The sequence below is a fragment of the Puntigrus tetrazona genome, chromosome 24, assembly GCF_018831695.1.
Source record: "Puntigrus tetrazona isolate hp1 chromosome 24, ASM1883169v1, whole genome shotgun sequence".
NCBI lineage: Eukaryota > Metazoa > Chordata > Actinopteri > Cypriniformes > Cyprinidae > Puntigrus > Puntigrus tetrazona.
The window spans coordinates 10,708,002-10,728,289 of NC_056722.1; the positions used below are offsets into that span (position 1 = coordinate 10,708,002).

The 20,288-nt window shown below is 37.4% G+C and overlaps 1 protein-coding gene across 4 annotated transcripts in view; it reads right to left on the reverse strand.

Annotated features, from left to right (window-relative positions):
• dpp6a (dipeptidyl-peptidase 6a) overlaps window positions 1-20,288 on the reverse strand; it is a 343,738-nt gene that overhangs the window by 41,491 nt on the left and 281,959 nt on the right. For all 4 annotated transcript variants that reach the window (XM_043226511.1, XM_043226513.1, XM_043226512.1 and 1 more), the window contains 4 exons: window positions 13,315-13,409; window positions 11,864-11,938; window positions 7,217-7,269; window positions 6,518-6,599 (listed from right to left, as the gene is read on the reverse strand). In XM_043226511.1, coding sequence (XP_043082446.1) covers window positions 6,518-6,599; window positions 7,217-7,269; window positions 11,864-11,938; window positions 13,315-13,409 — 305 coding nt within the window. The remainder of the gene's footprint in view (window positions 1-6,517; window positions 6,600-7,216; window positions 7,270-11,863; window positions 11,939-13,314; window positions 13,410-20,288) is intronic.

Consider the following 20,288-nt stretch of genomic DNA (forward strand, 5'->3'; position numbering starts at 1 on the left):
TAAATATTAAGAAACATTTAAATATATATAATTGAGCATCAAGCACCATATTAGTGATGCTAAATTTAGCTTTGCCATTACCTGAATACATATATATATATATATATATATATATATATATATATATATATATATATATATATATATATATATATATATATATATATATATATATATATAATTTTCAAATATAAAACTTATTTTTTTACTTAAGCTTATTTTTAATTATCAATAATCATTCTCTCTGAAACTTTAAATTTGTGATTATTGCAAGCTTTTGACCGACAGCATATTATATGCCAGCAAATATTTGGTTACCAATATTCTTTTTGTGTTGTGAAAATGATGGCAAATATAAACATGCGGAACATGCATTTTATGGTAAACTATCCTTTTAATTGTTGGTTTATTCCAATGGGTTTAATTATAAATCACTCACATATACTGTAGCACTAGGCATTTTTGGTTGCAAACCTCTAATAGGCCAAAAAGAAAGTGTTATATGACTTGAGAGGCAGTTCTATTATTATTATAAACTTAATAAAATGTTTTTTTACGCAGGGCTCATGAAGTACTCTGAAACGAGAAGATGGACCAGCTAGTCAGTACTTCTGTCATCAGTATGAGGGGTTATGCTTGTAAAGACTGTAGAAAGGGGTCTATAAAATGTTTTAATTGATACAAATCTTTTTTTTACACTCTTACACACGCTGCAAGCTGACCCCTTTCAAATCTAAAGAAATACACAGTCCTCGTGGTCCAATTTCATCACGAACATCTCGATGCGGTTGTTGTGTAATGTTTTTCTTGGAGCTCGCGCTCCGCGCTGAATGTGAGGTGTGTCGATAACATATCAGAAAGACTATTGACAGTGGACTGGCTCAGGAGAAGCATTGATTTGTAATCTCTCTTAAACACACCGCAGCCACTTCACAGCGCGCTGGATGACAAACACTGATTTATTCAGCCACGGCCGAGGAAACAGTAAATAAAGCAAATTCACAGTATCTGCATAAGAGATCAAAATGTAAGATTTTTTTAAAACTAAACGCCAACAACCGATTATTGATATACATACACAACTAATGAAAGACAAAACCGATTGACTTTTTATTTTGATGAGTCCACAACATACCACATACTGATTATCAGGAACTTTGCAAGCATGTCAACTTATTCTACGAACCCTAAACCTGCCCTAACAGTCTGCTCTGAGAGCTAGAAGTCATGTAGTTGCTAATAAATGAGAATTAGTTGACACGTAGTTGCCAAGTTACTTATAGTTAGTAGCATGTCTAAAGCGGACTATCAAACTAAAGCGTAATCGTATATTATTTTAAAGTATTCAATTTCTGTTACGATCTATCAAAAAAAACAATCTATCTCTTAGCATTTTCAATTATAGCAATGGCAGTTCTGCAGATGGCACAGGACCAAGATACATGGCTAAACTTTAATGGTAATCAATAAAAAAAAGATGCATTTTAGAGCCAGATGGTGTAGTTACAGCATACAGAGGAGGTCAAGCTACACAAGCAAGGCTCATTCATGCAGCTGAAACATGCATGGATATAATGAGAGCCAGAAATACACAATGGCTTTTAATGCTGTTTTCAAAATCCTACAGCGAGTGTAAAAGTCTCAAGGTAACTTTAAAAATAATAGCAGGGATGCGGTGTGAATATCATAAAAGCAAGCAATCTCCATAAACATCTGTGACTCGAACACATGTCTGCTGCATTTCCTCCACGAAACGTTTCTCTGTCAAATGGAGAGATATTGACTATAAAACCCAGTACAAACGCATTTGATGAAATCCTGAAATATTCTTCTTCCAGGCCAATAAAGTAGTAAAGCCCATGAATATATGATAAGCAGAATTATTCTGAATTCATTTCAGTTCAAGGTGTTCTGAGCTGACAGCTCATCTGTACAAGAAAAAAAAAGTTTTATAGATTCTTGTATCAGATTAGAGAGGTTTATATTTCATACGCATGTGGAGATGTGTCATGTTTGTCATAGACATGACAGGATATCCTAATTATTTAATATCACACATGCCTGTGAGCTTTCCTACATGTGGAATCGTGAATTCGGTCAGTCTTTTGTGTGCCTGTGCCATAAACCTCTGAGATTATTTCCAGGAAGAGAAGGAGGGAGGAGGTAGAGTCATACGATTCACATCTGCAATTGGATTTTTTTTGGCATCTCCTCTGGAATCTAAAGTGGTTAAAGTGGCTTCAGATTGGGGTTGTCACAATACCAAGATACTAATATCAGAGCAATTTCACATTACTCAGTATCAATTTCAATAGCACAACAATATTCTAAGCACACAAAGTTGGGCCATGAACTGTGAAAAGTGGGATGATTGCTTTCATTTGGTCAGGATATTTCCTAAACAGTATTATTTATCCAGTTGCATTAATTAGTTTGGACTGTTTTAATGTAATTTTTTTTCCAATGCACTGTAATTTTTTTTTTCAATTTGTTTTTTACATTTATCAACATAATACATTTATTTGTAAGTTTTTTTTTTTTTTGCCCGCGAACGTGGACAACATTCATTAATAACTGTTACTAGATGGATGCTTTACGATGCTTTGGTTCTTTAAAGATGAAACATTTTTAATCCTCTTGGCAGTAACTGTTTGATTGAAATAGCGGTTTCATTAATTGCTCAAAAAAAGTCAAATATATTTTTAGCTATATCACTCATCCCTAAAAATCAACTAATTAAAAAAAGCAATTAAAACAACGAGGAGAAGCCTTGAAGTATTTCTTGATGAAGTAAACATAATTATTCAAGTAAACAGTCAAACGTTAAAAAAGCATGCAGAGCATTGAGTGATTTCTCTTTCTGAGCAATATTGTTTGATTATTATATTCACACCACGACGGATAGCATTAGGTCTATCAGGCTGCATTTATACAGTGTACCGATCTGATATTTTGACACGAATCGGATTTGTTTTCATACCGCATGTTTGCATTCACTGAAGACCAACTGAGTGTGTTTACACCAATACCTTGCCAAGCCGGGAAAAATTAACAAAGAAATGCATCTGACAGTTTACAAGAGCAGGTGCATTACCATTAGGCTCAGCACACTTACAAACACACATGTGAAGGCTCACCTGCAGCTGCCTGTCAGTCACGCATTGGAGCTGGCACTCGCATTACTGATAATTTATTTATTTTTTTGACTTGCTTGGTACTTTTGTCATGCGTACTGTTAAGTGATATAGTTGAGGCCATATACGCATATACGCAGCAATATTTGCATATATCCTAGGTGTACCCACTTGTTTTCTTGCTTGGAATGTCTGTACTAAGAAAGAACATGCGCAGTGGAAAGACGTTTCCTTAAAATAATTAGGCTATAGTTCTACAGACAGTATAGTAGGGCTGTAATGATTTGAAGATTAAATCTGAGTGCTCTATTATGAAAAATCCTTGAATGTATTTGCCTGTTTCAATTAACTGGAAAAATACCATTTCACAGAGGAGAATCCATGAAAAACATTATTAAAACCATTAATATATATATATATATATATATATATATATATATATATATATATATATATATATATATATATATAGATAGATACACACACACACACACACATATATATATATATATATATATATATATATATATATATATAATGTGACGAGTAAGCTGCCCTCCTCTTTATTGTCACCATCACCCCGTCCTTTATTCGCCGCCCTTCACCAGGCTTCGACGGGAGTGGGTGTGTTCGAGAGGAGGGGCGTGGTATTGGCCAGGTCTGGCGGCGTGTGACGAGCACACCTGAAGGGATTTAGCCTTGTCACCGCCGCCGTTAAATGCCCTGCGCGCCTCTCCTCAGAACCGGTCTCTTCCCCGTGCATGCACGTTGGTGTCCTCGTGGGTCCAGGAAGGGTGCGCGATGGACCTCACCCCGCCGTCCGTGAACACAGATCATCCCACTCTTACAACTTTAAAGCGACGGAGACGCCGCGGAAGAAGCCGCCGCCTCGCGCCCGGACCAGAAAAAGGTAGCGTGTGCGACCGCCGGACTCCGCCCCTTACCTGGATATATTTTTCCCCTGGAACACGGCCTCAACCTTCACTTTTATAGCAACGAGGACACCAGATCCCTTTTTATTTGGACACTTTTACTTTATTTTGTATTTATTATTATTGTTTAACAATCAAACGTTAAAAAGCCTCTCGAGGCCTGACGCCACGCCCACTGTGTCTGTCGTTGGCTCCTCCGTCACAGTGGTGGAGAATGCTAAAGGCGGAGCTTAGACGGCACATTGGGCGACATCTGATGACGTCATCCCCTCTCGCTGGTACCCATGCCGGGATGGAGGAACAACGGAGACTCGCTCCCAGCCACCAGGAAGGGTAAGTGACGCTTGCTTATGGTCATTTACCGGTGGCTGGTTGAAAATTCGACTAATTCCGGTTTCTCTGTCCCGGTGCGAGAGGGAGTTGCCAAGAGAGGAATCCCTGCCCGCCCACTCCGACCGCTGGAGCCTGGTTGAGGAAGGTAGCACTCCTGCGTGGCGGCGACCGCCTGACGGGGTTGACCTGGGGGGGAATGTGACGAGTCGGCTGCCCTCCTCTTTGTCACACCATCACCCCGTCCTTTATTCGCCGCCCTTCACCAGGCTCCCGACGGGAGTGGGTGTGTTCGAGAAGGGGCGTGGTATTGGTTAGTCTGGCGGCGTGTGACGAAGAGGCACACCTTAGGATTTAGCCTTGTCACCGCCGCCGTTAAATGCCCTTTGCGCCTCTCCTCGGGAGACCGGTCTCTTCCCCGTGCATGCACGTTGGTGTCCTCGTGGGTCCAGGAAGGGTGCGCGATGGACCACCCGCCGTTGAACACAGAGCTCATCCCACTCTGCCGACGAGCAATACGGAGACGCCATGGAAGAAGCCCTCCTCGCGGACCAGAAAAAGGGGGCATTGAATGCGACGACCGCCGGACTCCGCCCCTTACCTGGACCCTTTCCCCTGGAACACGGCCTCAAAACATTATTTTATATAGGATATATAGATCCCCTTTTTATTTGGATACTTTTCCCTGGACACTTTATTTTGTATTTATTATTATTGTTTAATAATACAAAAAGCCTTCCAGGCCTGATATACACGCCCACTATGTCTGTCGTTGGCTCCTCCGTCACAATATATATATATATATAACTGTAATTTAAAATGTTTAATTTTACAATAAAATTTTGCTAATTGTACAGAATGTGACATTCCACATTTGAAAGTATTATGGTTAAACATGTTTATTAATAGTTTTTTGGGCTTTATGTTACGTCTTCTGCTGTTTAATGAAAGTTTACTGCATTATATAAGTGTCATGTGTGTTACCATGATGAGCTTTGATTCATCATGTGGCTTTCTCTTGCCTGCATTATTATGGTCAGTAGGTTCAAGTTACAAAACAGATTTTAATAGCAGTGTCCATTGTTGAATTTACGTTTTTATTTGGTTTAAATTCAGCATTTCTTGTTTGTAGATTACAGTTTTGTACTGTAAACTGTACAGCTTTTGACTGAAAATGTGTTTAAAAATTATTCTGGCAACCACAGCTGCTGGATTTTTTTTTTTACAGTATAGTGCTATTGTGAGTTAAAAGTATTGTGAGAAAAATTATAAACCAACACCAACACAGAAAAAACACTGTTCATCGCAACTTCAAAATTAGTTTAGACATGCCCATATGTTAGAACATGTCCACGTGTTCTTGTTTAAGAAATGACAGTGGCTGTAGCGTTTCAAGTATTATAGATTAAAGAGTTTTTTTTTTTCAAAAACAAATAACAAACCGAATTTGCGGCCAATCAGCAGCAAGGGGCGTGTCTATTCATGCTGCCGAGGAGAGAGCACTCCTCCAAAAAGGAAGGACATTAGTCGAGCGACAGAAAAATAGATATAGCAGATTAACGAAGCTTGCGCCTGGCGTAGACACAGTTTCACAAAACTAATCGTTGCCTAGGTTGTGTATGTATATGTGGGGCGGAGCTATCAAAATAGGGAAGAGACTGTATTGGGGTAGAGGCGTGTTTCGTTTTGGCGATTTCAAATATCAATATCGCCTACCTGAAATCGCTTGCCCAAGGTTTAAATGGATATTTGAATTGTTTTTGCATCATTGGTTTATATATAATATATATATTTATATATATGTTATATATATCATTATATATATATATATATATATATATATATATATATATATATATATATATATATATATATATATATATTATCACAAAAATATCAGACTTAATTGATTAATCTGTAGAATAATCAACCGATTATTCGATTCCCGAAATACTCGTTAGTGACTTCCCTATAGTATAGTCCTTAAAATAAAGTGTTACCGTGTTTTATTATTACCACCTGTTTATTTTGGTGATTATAAATGTTTCTATTGTAATTTTCCATTGCTGTTTTTTTTTACTGCAAATCTTTTGTTTACAGTGTGGGAAATGTGGTCTTTACCAGCTGCTGGCCCCGAGGCCCCCATCCAGCGTACTGCAGATGAGCGTTTCGCACTTCTGGAGGGTTCAGGATCCACGTTTCTCTGTAAAAGAAAAGCAAAACCAACTAGTCACTGCACACGGATACTAGATACTGCATGACAAGTAGACCAGTTGACCATCCTGACCCAGACAGGCAATCCGTCAAGCATTCATGTCTTCAGCGGGCTAACAGCGCACACTTCCTCTATGTGGTGCAGCGGAGCGTGTGCCAACAGATATTGATTCCATCACGGTGTACTACACAGCCCAACACAACAGCGCGGCGAATAAAGCACCATGAGGGAATTCCTGCAGCAGGAAATCTAACAGTGATAGTATATCCCAGTGCGCTGTTAAATCCGGCCAGGGCAGCAGCCCAGCGCTGCGTCAGCATCTGTTCCGTCTGACAGAGCTCATAAATATAGATGCTTTATTCTGCAGCCGCGTGCAACGGTGCTGTGCACCGCAGGACCAAAAATTACAGGTGACATGAGCTGTACTTCGCGCTAATCACGGGACGGACAGGCTGGGAATTCATCTGTAGGACCACGGGATAGCGGTACGGAGAGATTCGGTTGCAGCGTGACGCGAGCAGCGAAATGCCGCATCGATGTTTTCCTCGCTTTGGCAAATGGACTTTGTAAACTATTGCGACTGTTATACGAGCTCAGCGACTTACGGAGTTTCCAGACTGCAAATGATGTAGTCCGCAGTGAAGGAGTGCTCGTAAACCTGAGGGTTTGAACAACACAGAGACAAACAGAGATGGAGAGAGAAATTAAATTGTTGGAGAACAGCAGTTAATGCCACTACAAGCACCAAAAAAATCTCTATTAGCAATACAGTGACATGCCAGAGTTTTAGCCGCATTTTTTTACCATCACCTCAAATGTTTTTTGGGATTTTAAAACGAAAGCAAAATGTAAAAGGCATCAGTGTTTAATAAAGAATGCACGTAATAAAATTACAGTAAAAAATGTATACGGTAAAAATTATACCGTAAAATTTCACTTGTTCTAAATAAATAAAAGAGCGAAGTATCTAAATCATTAGATCTGACATGCATTTAAATGAGCAAACTATAGAAATAACAGAGAAAGTTATTTTTACATTACAAGGTTAGTTTAAGTTGCAAATGTTATGATGAACCCCCCATACATATTTTAATTAATAGTTAACAGCAATCTGTAATAAATAGTTTTTGAAATTATGCATATTAATAATTTGCATTTGTTAAAAAAACGTCTTACCTTGAAAAATGCATTTAAATATTTTACCATTCATTCGGTTATTTACATACAGCATTTGAAAATAAGAATTAATTCATTAATAAGGAACATTCCTTTTTAAATGTAACATATTAATAATTTAAGTGAGCAAAACTTTATTTATTTATTCATGTTTACTCATAATAGTTTTATTTTATTTATTTGAACATTTATTAATTTTTAAATAACAAACATAATAGCTAGATTTTGTCATTATTTAAATAAATAAATCTACAGTACATTAGCCTTTCTGAAGGCTGCACCTTAAAATAGAATTGAACACATCCGTTACAACACATCCATATTTAACAGATATGAAACATCCAATCAGATTCCAGATTTATAAAATCCTAATCCATCGTTTCTGAAGGAGGCAGGAGCGCTATTGTATCACTCTGAGGACAGTGCCAACAGCTGTCCATGAGCCAGAGGGCTGACCGCAGCATATGCTCACAGCTGACATGAGCTTGACACGTGTGCTGTAGCGGAGCTGTTAATACTGTCAAAGATTAACATTCAACACCTGTACTCACCACCTCCCTCTGTCTTACAGATGCAGAGAGATGGAGAGCTCCTTTGTGAAGGGCAAGCGGCACAATGGCAGAGTTTGAGAATGAGGGGCGTTATGAATGAGAGTGTGTGTGTGTGTGTGTGTGTGTGTGAGTGTAAGCATAGGCAATGACAGCTTGGGGACGAGGTTGTCATCCATCAAGGTGATGTTGGGACGGGCACTGAATAGCAAACTAGAGGCAGTGCTCACACTCTTTTCTTTGGCTCAGTCTTTCCTGTCATGTGTGCGTAAAGTGCTCCGGTGTCACTGTCCCAGAGCTCATGACACCTTCTCCTCTGTCTCTTCAACTCTGTACGACAGCTGCCCTGATCAAACTATCTCGTCACCCGCGGTGTCCGACTCTAGCGTCCTTCAGAGCGTGTGCCTTCATCATTTGCTTGCACACTAAAGCTTTAGGTGAAGTCTGTATGGAGACAGGTTTGTTTGGTTAATGTGGAAGATGTTTTCTAAAATTAGGCAAGGAATCGACTATGTGTGAATCTGGATATTGTGGATAAAAAAAAAAAAAAAACATTCATTTAAACTGAGAAATAACAATTAATGCTGACCAACAAAATGGTCAGAATAATCCAAATAGATTTAGAATAATAATTAATATAAAAAATAAAATACATACATACAGTACATACTTGAATAAATATAATATAATTAGTAACACAGTGCATCCCGGAAAGTATTCACAGCACTTCACTTTTTCCACATTTTCTTATGTTACAGCCAAAGTGTATTAAATTCATTATTTCCCCTAAAATTCTACAAACAATACTCCATAATGATGACGTAAAATAAGCGTATATTAAATCTTTGCAAATCTATTTGAAAAAATATAATAATAATAATAAAAAAATCATAAAAATACAAATATGACATGTACATAAGTATTCACAACCTTTGCAATGACAATTAAGCCCAAGCGCATTCTGTTCCCACTGATTATATTTGAGATGTCTCTGCTATTTGATTGGAGTCCACCTGTGGTAAATTTAGTTGTTTGGACATCATTTGGAAAATTAAAAGATTAAAGAGATTTTTGATCAAATCTGAGAATAAAACCATAAACAGCAATACAACTAAGAGGATCCCAGATCCAGAAATGTAGTAAAAGTATTGGTAAAACAGTTCATGGGACATCAGTGCCTCAACTTTACTTTTTGTGATGCTAGGAGAGAAAACAAAAATAGCATAATTTACTCAACCGTTCTTCTCCCCTGAGTTATGTGTTCCACCATTTTAGAGAGTATCACAACACATGCGTATGCTTTCCCCTAGGCCTAACAACCGGAGATTACGTTCATGCACATGCTTTTCCCTGAATGTCAACAAGGCTGATTACCACAAATGTGTTAAAGTGTGCATTTGCAATGTCTAGAAAAAATGGTGGATGGCATAACTCCGGGGAGAAGAATGGTTGATACAGTGTTGTTTTTATTTTCTTTGTGCAAAACAAACAAAAAGTGTTCTCGTAGCGACTTAAAACGGACTGTTTTTACTGCGTTTCTGGACCTGAGAACATTGCTGTATATGGAGGGTCAGATGGCTTGCTGATTTCATAAAAAATATCTTCATTTGTGTTCCGAAGATGAACGAAGGTCTTTGGAATGACATGGTGAGTAATTAATAACAGAATGGTGAACTAAAGAGCTTCTAGGACCCCTGGCCAAACCGAACAATTGATGGAGAAGGGCTGTGTCTAGACTGGTGACCAAGAACATGATGGTCACTAGTTGAGCTCCATGATCACATATACAGATGGGAGAAACCTACATAAGGACAAACATCACTGCAACACGCTGATCTGGGCTTCACGAAAACACATGAATGCAAGCTTGGAATTTGCAAAAAACGCCTCGAAAGCATCATCAGACTCTGAGAAACAAAAGATTCTCTGGTCTGATGAACCTGAATTCCGAAGCATCATGTTTGAAGAAAATCAGCTCTGCTCATCACCTGCAGAGAACCATCCTAAAAGTAAAGTGTCCTGGTGGCAGTCCCATGCTGTGGGGCCGTTTTCAGAGGCAGGGAAGAAGAAAATATCTTTTTGTTTTTTTTTTTAAATACTGACTAGGCAGAATGTTCACCATACAGCTGGACAACGACCCTAAGCACAGCGAGAGCAGCTTATAGACAACTGAGTGTCCTTAAGTGGACACAGCCTCGGTTTGAACCTAATCAAATATTTCTGGAAAAAAGTGAAAATGTGCACCTGCCCCCATCCAACCTGACAGAGCTTGAGAGGTGAAGAGTTGAGGAGAAGAATGGCAGATAATTGCCAGATGTGTCAGATTTGGGGCTGTAACTGGTGCCAAACGTGCTTCAACAAAGTACCGAGCAAAGGCTGTGAACACTTATGCATACGTGATTTTTTTCCTCCCTTTGTTTTTGATTTTTAATACATTTCCAAATATTTCAAACTAACTTCTTTCACATTGTCATGGTGTATTGTTTTTATACTTTTTAAAGAGAATTCTTAATTTAATCAATTTTATCCAATGGGTCTGTAACATAACACTTGTTACAAAAAGATGTAGTTTTGTCTTGTTTCCAACCATAAAGTCTTAAATCAAGAAGGATTTTCTAGACAATAAAAAAGTCTAAATTAATTTGAAACAAGCAAAATTATTTGCCAGTGGGCTTGCTGTCTTTTTTTTTTAAACAGGACAATATTTTTACTTGTCTAAAAAAAATTATTCCTATATAGATATTTAGAAGACTAGCCCCCAGTTTTAATGATAGTCCCAGACTAAAATGCAGTCTCAGTCTCAACAGAAAATATTTTGCTCTGACCTCTCTTAAAATGTGTCATTTCTATTGTTCTTTCTCAAGTTATAATTTAATTTAACTAATTTAACTAATACCTAGTCCTGGCTTAAGCTAAGCCCCGTCTGTGAAACCAGGCCAAGAAGTTTCAGCTAAATTTCAATGAAAACTATTTTTTGCAGTGAACGAAATGTGGAAAAATTAAAGCGCTACGGACACTTTTCAGATGCATTTATAACGTATTCTTTAGTTTCACTTATGATCTGCTTGAGAACGGAGCATTTACATTTCGATTTCAAAGTCTGGAAATCAGACATTTTAAAATTCCCTGTCGTTTCCAGGATTTCTATTACCGTGGAAACCGTTTCTGGTGCCGTCTCCTATCGAAACTGTTGCCTAGCTAGCGTCACCTACGGCTAATTCTTACAATCACGCAGACACCCTGTGGTTCGGAGCCATACTGTATAACACGATATGAAAAGAGATGGTGAGGGAGAGGGTGGAATAGAAGCAGAGTTCAGACCAACCAATCAAACCGAGTGTGAAAACAGCCTCTGTCGACTGGCAGGTGTGTGTGTGTGTGTGTGTGCGATTGCTGGGTTTCTGTCACTCCAGCGGGGTGTATTTTTGTTCTGGTAAGGCGGTGGAGTGTGACAGCCTTTTCACATCGTGCCATGATTACTTTCATCTCAACACACACATACAACACCCAAATAAACACAGGCCTCACCAGCTGCACGTTGTAGGCCAGCAGAACGAGTTTCATATCCGGGGAAACTTCATATTTGCTGGCTTTATACATTTCCTAGAAAAAAAAAAAAAAAAAAAAGAACAGAGGAAAAGGTAAATAAGACTTTCTACAGGGCGCAGTTTCATTAACATATTTCTTAAATGGCTGTGACGGATCGTGGGGAGAGCGTGGCATTAATCAGAGCTGCCGGTCTTTGATTCTCAACAACATCACGTTCTGTGTCCTTGCCTCCGCTGTTTTGCATCCCACCAGCCCTACTTTAACGATCTGAGGCTGTTAACGAGTTACACAGAGCATTGCTCTAATGATGGACGTGTTCGGCACTATTAATAACAATAGACCTGTCGGTTATGTGATGTGCCGTATGACGGTGGAGTAATTAATACCGTAGCGCACGCTGACGCATGACTGCTTGCACGCGCTGAAGGCACAGTGAGACATTTACAATGCATTTATCTTTCGTAATGTGACAAATTCATTAGGAAATAATGTAAGGCGGGAGTTGATTGCATCCATTGCTTTTGATTGGACCATTTAGTTTTGTTTTTGGATGCACTTGTATATGCAATCGTACAGTAGATGTGCTACTGGCAAATGTATAGTTTAAAGAAGGCATATGATTCATTAAATCATAATGATTTTGAATGCACTTTAAAGTGAACACGTAATTTGACGTACAAAAAAATAAAGGGTAAAAGGGTACTTATGCGTCTTAAGAGCACAGTACATTTTATTAATATCACATTATCTGCAAGTGTTCTTTTTTATACATATACTTTTCAGATTTTAAGCACACTTTAATAAGCGCACATTCATTATGATTAAGTGCTCTTCTTTTCACAAGAATGGTATATCACTATAAATACATTTTGAAAGCTTACTATTCATTTCCGTATGTGTAAAATGCCTCTAATGAAGAATAATTGCTCGCACCTTAAACGTTAAATGCATGATATTATGGTGCTTAATATAATTTCCCCACTTGTAGCCTCGGTTTTGATAAAAGTTATTCAAGGGTTACATTTTGAAAAGAAAAAAATACTTAAACAAGTGATAAATAATGAATTTTTAGAAAATTCAACAAAATAAAGTTTTAATTAATGATATACTCAACACCCGCGATTCTCAAGGACACCTGTGTGAACTTGAGGAGAACTGGCTTCATACATCCACTTAAAATCATTGAAACACTAGATGACTAAAGTAAATGACAAAAAAAAACTATGAAGGAAGTGAAGCTAGTGAAGAGAAAAATATTTAAATTGTGGCTTAATGCTTTTTGGAATCACTTTAACAGATAAATTGTTCATTTTGGGGCGAACGATTTGTTTAAAGGGTTTCACAAGAAAGAGTTGGAGTGAAATTTTCATTTTGGGCCGAACTTTTTGTTGAAAGGGTTTCACAAGAAAGAGTTGGATTGAAACACTTACGAATTTCCTATTTGTGACCAGGATTGTACTCTCATTGGTCTCCATGTTAAAGCGGACCACATCACCTTCACGGGTACGATAGAGGAGCTCATTACCTACAGAGAGAGGATCAGAGGATCAGAGTTAGTGAGATAAAAAGTCAAGGAGAAATTAGTCAGTACTGTCTCTCACTCGCTCAGCGTCAATAATCCAGTCATGAACGTGCCCCTCAAAACTAGAGAGCTGTACCAGGGGCTGACAGTTGAAAAGGAATGATAAAACTTTTCATTTTTGGTTTTCCACATGTGACGATGACTTTGACAAGGACATCAGTAAAAAGCTCTTTGAGAGGTCTGGAATGCAGCACACAGCCCTCGGTGAGAAGAACGCAAACAGCCCCATCGTCGCTTTTAATTGCGGATTAGGGGAACGGTACGCAAAGGCCTTTTTTTTTTTTGTTTTTTTTATCTTGCTTGCATAACTAATCGATGATAAGAGGTGACACAATTACCATCACAATCACGTTAAAGCTAAATTGGAAGGCGCTGAAAGCACCGAAGTTCTAACGGGTCAGTTCGCCGAGGTCGTACGGAACACGATTAATATTTTATGCTGTGGATACAAAAAATGGAATTACTATGAAGTAAATAATCTTTAGTTGTTTAATGCACTGCGTGATGAATAACGATGGCATAAAGAGTGTGTTTTTTCCTTTTAATGGTTGTTGTAATGCTCTGAATGTTAAATGTGTTCGTTTTATGGTGATTTTTGGAAGAAAGGTGCCCTTCACTAGTATTTCCATGCCTGAAATTGACTGCCGAGCTGATAAGATGCCAGAACAATCATTTGTCGACTTGACAAATTCCTCCTTTCTCGTTCTTCCTCTGACCTGATGTTGGGCCGTACGTTTCAGATCAGAACCTCATCAAGCGTCCTCTTCCCCTCTGCTCTCATTCATCTCTCACACTCTATCCATCACACGTTCAGACAGGTGTGCTTTAAAGACACTTCTCCGCACATCACTCATTCCCCAGGACTCCTCTGAGCTCATCCAAGACTTTTAACTGTCCTCCGTTTGAACCGCCTCACGTTTTGTCATGTGATGCTGCTCCACACGTGATCTTCTCATTTGCTTCCTTTGATCCGTGTTTTTTATCGGTTTGTCGTCTCGTCAGGTGGTTCGGTCTCGATTACTTTCGAGCAGTTATTAGTTAATGTGGATATTTAAAGTTTAAAGGCAAATGGGATTACAACACATTTTAACTTATAAACGCTTGTCAGCACCTTCAGCAGTATTTTTAGCAGAAGTAATTATGAAATGATATATAATGGTGTGCCTAAGTTGCCTAAAGTGGGGCACAAAATCACAAAAATGTAAGTAATTGATTCAATAATTAAACTTTTCATTTTCAAACTTTCATATTTTCATGTAATCATGCAATTAACTTGCAGTTAAGTATTCAGTACATTCGTTTTGCTGAATGTATGCTTTATATAATGTAGTACATTCTTACATTTATATAACTATATCATTTCACAAAAGTGTGATTCACTTTTTAAGAAAAAAATACTTAAAGGGATTTCAGGGTGTTAAGACATTTACAGGTTGTAACTTTTAGTCGAAGGGCAACAAAAGAAGCGATGTAAGACTTTCCCAGCCATTATTTCAGAGAAAGTAATGGAAGATGTAGACAAATAAAACTTCTTAAAGACCTGTTTCTTTGTCCTTTCCACTTTAGCTCTGATGCCTTTGACTCTTTTAGTAGACCACAGCAACCAAAAGAGCTTACAAACGCCTGAGACAAGACATGCTATGTCATCCCTTTAGGATGGAAACATACCCACGCTTCTTATTACGCCGCAGCCGCTGGAGGAGTTTCTTATCACGAATTTCCCTTGATATCCGGGGCGTTTAGACTTCTTATGGGAAAAAAAAAAATCCCGATACGGCATATGGTTTAAGCCTATACATATATCCATCGCGCCCCGTAAGCTCTTCATTTGCTGTGGTCATCATATCAGTCATTTATTTTCAGAGTTGTGTATTCTGAGCTCGTCGGGTGCAATTATTTTGCACCATTAGCATAATGGCGCCAAAAAGAAATTCAATACTCTAAGCATGAATACACATAAAACACAGATATTACAAAATGTGCTGTATTGCTAGAGTTTTTACCTTCCTTAATCTAAATACTGGAATGTCTGAACAGAATTCAGACCTTCTTTGCATCATACACTAAACAACTGAAGATCATGAACAGATCATGAAACTCTGTCAAACAAGCCAGCCTTGGGCGGGTGGACTTGCTCAGTGTGCTCTGTACAGACTGCAGTATGGTATATGTTGTAAAAGTGGCTTAAAATATTAAACGTGTTTGACGGGATAGTATCATATTCTGAAGCTAGAACATAAAAGCATGTGCCCATCATGCACTATGCTGTCAAACGTCCAACTTTGCAATAACACTGTAATTACGCATTAACACTGTAACTTGAGTACTGAATTGATCAGTGTTTTTTCTTGCGTTTGTTTGCACATTGAATTATTATTGATAATTGCACACAAAAAATTGTATAATGCTGTAGCCTGCGGCAAGGCTATAAAACACTTTGTCACACATGACAATGGTCACCGACTTCACAAAAAAAAAAAAAAAAAAAAAAAAAACACTATTTAATGGCTTAAGTATTTTTTTGAAATTGAATAAAATTTTATTTTAATTGCATTTATTTATTTATTATTGTTATCATTATTGGACATTAAACCGTATGTGCAAAATAAAAAAATAAAAAAAAAACCCTGGGAAAACACATTTAATTGCAATTATTATTGTAGATGATCATATATATCTTTACTACTAGAGAATTGTTATTTAATAATAATAATAATAATAATACATTTATATAACACTATTTTACATATCTTTTATTTTGTTTATGTTACCAAGCAACCGGCAAGTAACACAGTTCTATATATTGACCAAAGTTGATAAAACACTTGCATTTAGCACTTGTCGAGTGTTCATTTTAAGGCCTGGCTGCAACAGTCGACTTCTTTTAGCCTAATCTCACCTAAACCTTCAACGATATTATTTTACCACCTTGCTAACGCCGATGCGTTCCTTTGGGAAATGCAAATTTAGTTGAAACTATATTTCCCTCGACTCCCTCTGTCATCTCAGATGAAACTTTTAACTGATGTTTTTTCAGATTTTGCCTTAAACACAAAAGCATACAAGCGACGCTGCCCTAAATTTTGGGTTAAAACGCAAAGTAGCTTATTATAAGGCAGCATTATTTTGTTTGGAGCAGCCTAGGTGGGCGTTTTTCGCGTCATTTCATATGCTCTCTGTTTCCTCTGCTTTTTGCTACAAAGAACTTTCTTCACCTCATTCCTGTCAGTAAAAAGCGTGATCTCTGAGTCTCCTGTGCTCTCTCAGTGTTTTGATGGAGGATCTGGCACACAACACTTCTCGCTGTGGAGCCTGGGGTCACTCGCTCAAACACAGCGCTCACCTTCTCTCTCCTTCTTTGTTCTTCGGGGCACGACTCACTCACCTCGACTTTCTCCCTATCTTTCGTTTCCCCTCTTGTCCTCTTTTACACACCCCTAAGCGTGATTCCTTTCATCCTTCTTTACTCCGCTCTTTTCTTATCAGTCCTTTCTGTCTCAATTTGTTCCAGGACAAGCTTCTTTCTCTGATCTGACTCTTCCACGTATCTCCATCTGACAGCGGGTCTTTATTTCTGTCTCTGTGCCTGATGCATGTTGGCCATGTACACGCTATAAAGTTCTAGGAGTGACAACCACATTTATTTGTGAATTTATCGTTCTGCAAGTACAAAATAAAGCAGGCACTCTTTTTGGCCAGACGCATCTGGAAGCCCACATAAATAAACGCCTGGATTGATCAACTAATTAACAAATTGGACAGCCTTGTAAAAGAAGTGAGCTTTAATGTATTGATTGTACATTTGCAGTGTACTTAAAATCTTAACTTTTATTGCAGATAGTATAATATCAAGAAAATGTAAAGGTTAAGTGTACTTAAAGAACGTAGCGGACAACCGTTTGACCAATTTAACAGTTTTACATTAACACTTTAGATAAATGTTTAACTTTATAGAAGTATTTATTTTGATGTCTCCTAAGACATACTTAATGTACGTGATCATAATGTTGACTGTTATTTAAATTAGATATATTTTTATATCATTAAATCACAACTTTATCATTACGAATGTGTAAATACAATTATATTTAAATATAGCTTTAATATAAATAAGTTAAATAATCATTTAGCAATACACTTTTCTTTTTCTAAAAACAATAGTAAATATTAAAGTATGTATGAAGATGTACAATATGTACATCCTACTTAAGTCAATAAAAAGCCTTCTAAAATGAATATGAGGGCATTACATATTAATGTAATCCGATACATTGTCATTTAATTGCAACTGAGTGTTTTAGAATATTATTACACATTCAGTTTTCACTCAAGTATATTCTTTAGTGCTATTTTTAATAGCATATTTTTGTGTTTTCCACCAGAATACATTTTAATTACAGTTAATCACAACAAGTGAAATGCCATGCATTTATTTATCTACATAGAACACACAAAATACCGTTTACAGTAAGTTATCATTTATTTTTACTGTACATACCAATAAAAATGTAATAAAATTCTCTCTCTTTAGATCATTGGTGCACATAGGTGTTTGAGTTTAGTATATATGTCAACTTCAATAAAATTGTTGGTCACTTTTTTATGTATTTATTCAGATGTCATTTTAATTGTAAAGTGAGACTTGTGGTAAGTAACTGGAAGTGTTTACAGAGCCGAGAAGAGAACTGTTTTAAGATGTAGTGCGCAAGGGCATTCAGACACTATAGTGAGATTCTACAGAAACACACTAAAGCAGCTTCGGACTGCTGATTTCCTTCTTAGCCTTACACAATCTCACTATGAACTGTTCTGAATCATGGCTAATTGTTTTCCTTTGCTCGCTCTCTCTGAGCAAATAGCAGCGGTGCTATTGAAAGCTGCCGCTTCTATCAATAATGGAGGCGTATAAACGATTATAACCTCTAAGTACATATGCGATCTACTCAGACGGTTCAAAATAATAAATCAGAAAGTGATAAAAACAAAGGATGAAAGGATAAAACAAAACTTTCGCATTTTGTGACCCAATTGTCTGTATGTAAAGCGCAAGTGCATTAAAAATCATCGAATGCAAAGCTAGCCGTGCATTCTGGTCATTTGCCAGCATTAACAAATTAAAGCCACTAATGATTTCCGCAGTGCAATATTTGGCCGAACGTGTGTAATGTTTTATATTAATCATTTACGGCTCATTAGCACTAGCTTCCTTCCTGTTTCGGATCAAACACAGAGACAAAATAGTGTGGTAAGATCACGTTATTTGAATGAATTATAGCATTATCCACTGATTACTGAGTATTCAGACAGTTCATGCTATAAGTAGATAATCAACAGCTAGGCAGATTTTTAATGCACGACGTTACTAGTAATGAAGTAACTTTGAGTTGCTTCACTGAAAGCTTATTGTAATACTGTATAAAAAGATCACTGTATTATGGGACATAAAGGGCTGAGCGAGGGCATCATTCTTCAGCTCAAACTCATATTCACAATAAAACATTCATTTGAACGTCCAAAAGCTTGTCATAGGCCCTACTTTCGTCTGTTAAATGTGATTTCCAGTGACAGAACTGCTTAAGTGTATTTGTCAGCTGTCTTACCAGGTGAAAATAAAAACACCGTCTTTGTTTACAACCATGCTTCAGTCTCTTTCAATATAAATAACTTTACTAGCTCATAAATAACTGCCTCTTATTGCTTTTCTGCAAATCACCATCATCAACACACACTGTTTCCCAATACAGAGTACTATAATTAAATACTACTATTATTTATTTGATATTATTTATTGAATAATTGCAATGAACAACAACAACATCCATCAAAAAAGGCCCAACTCAGCCAGCGGCGAACTCCCAAAGAATCACACAACATGTCAAATCATCGTTTTTTAAATACCGTTTTCTTCAAAGCTGCAGTCCGTAAGTTTAGCCTGTTTCTTGTCATCTGTGTTTGAAAAAAGGGCGAATCCTTTTGGATTTATATTTCTTGCGTGGGCTGTACTGAATGTGTGGCTGTCAGTCACCGCACTAAATCCTGTATTAAGTAATCACAGATTCTAGTCTATGTCTCCCAATATATGACCCTAATAAGAGTTTTCACCGTATATTGTCATCTGAACAAGTAAGTAACAAGTCTGCAACCCTTTGTTCTGAGTGAGGAAAAAAGTATTACAATAGATTGCTCTATGAATGGTCACTTAATCCAACAATAGAGAATTATTATAAGGAAACACTGGCTAGTTATGCACTTTCTCAAACATTGATTTTAGATCATTTTAACCCCAAAAAGCTGCAGTCCGTAACTTTTACAAACATATATAAAACACAGATAGGGATCTAAAATATGGAAATGCAGAATAAGGCATCAACATATATTTTAGAAGCACTAAAAACAACCAATACCCTATATACATGTATGCTAATCAGTGAGGAAATGGTCTTTTATAAAGTGTTACTGGACTATATTTTCCCTCATGTGATACTGGATTTATACACCAGTTTGATGGCACGAGGGTGTAAATATACACCGTAATCACCAACGACCCTTTTTTTTTTGTATTTTCCACTTCACTGGTCCGGCATGGATTTTTCTGGACCACGAGTTACGCTCTAAAATACCCGCAAACCATTCTCAGACCGCTGAAATGAACAAAGTTGGACCCGTGTTCAACATTCAACTGATAGCACCTTTGTGGAAAAATGACTGCTTGTCAAAATTGCGCTGACTTTGCAGTACCCAGCATTTTTTCCTGAAAACACCTCGCTAGGAGATTTCTTCTCTCAAATCAGTTCTGGCATACAGAATGCATGCGAGCGTCAG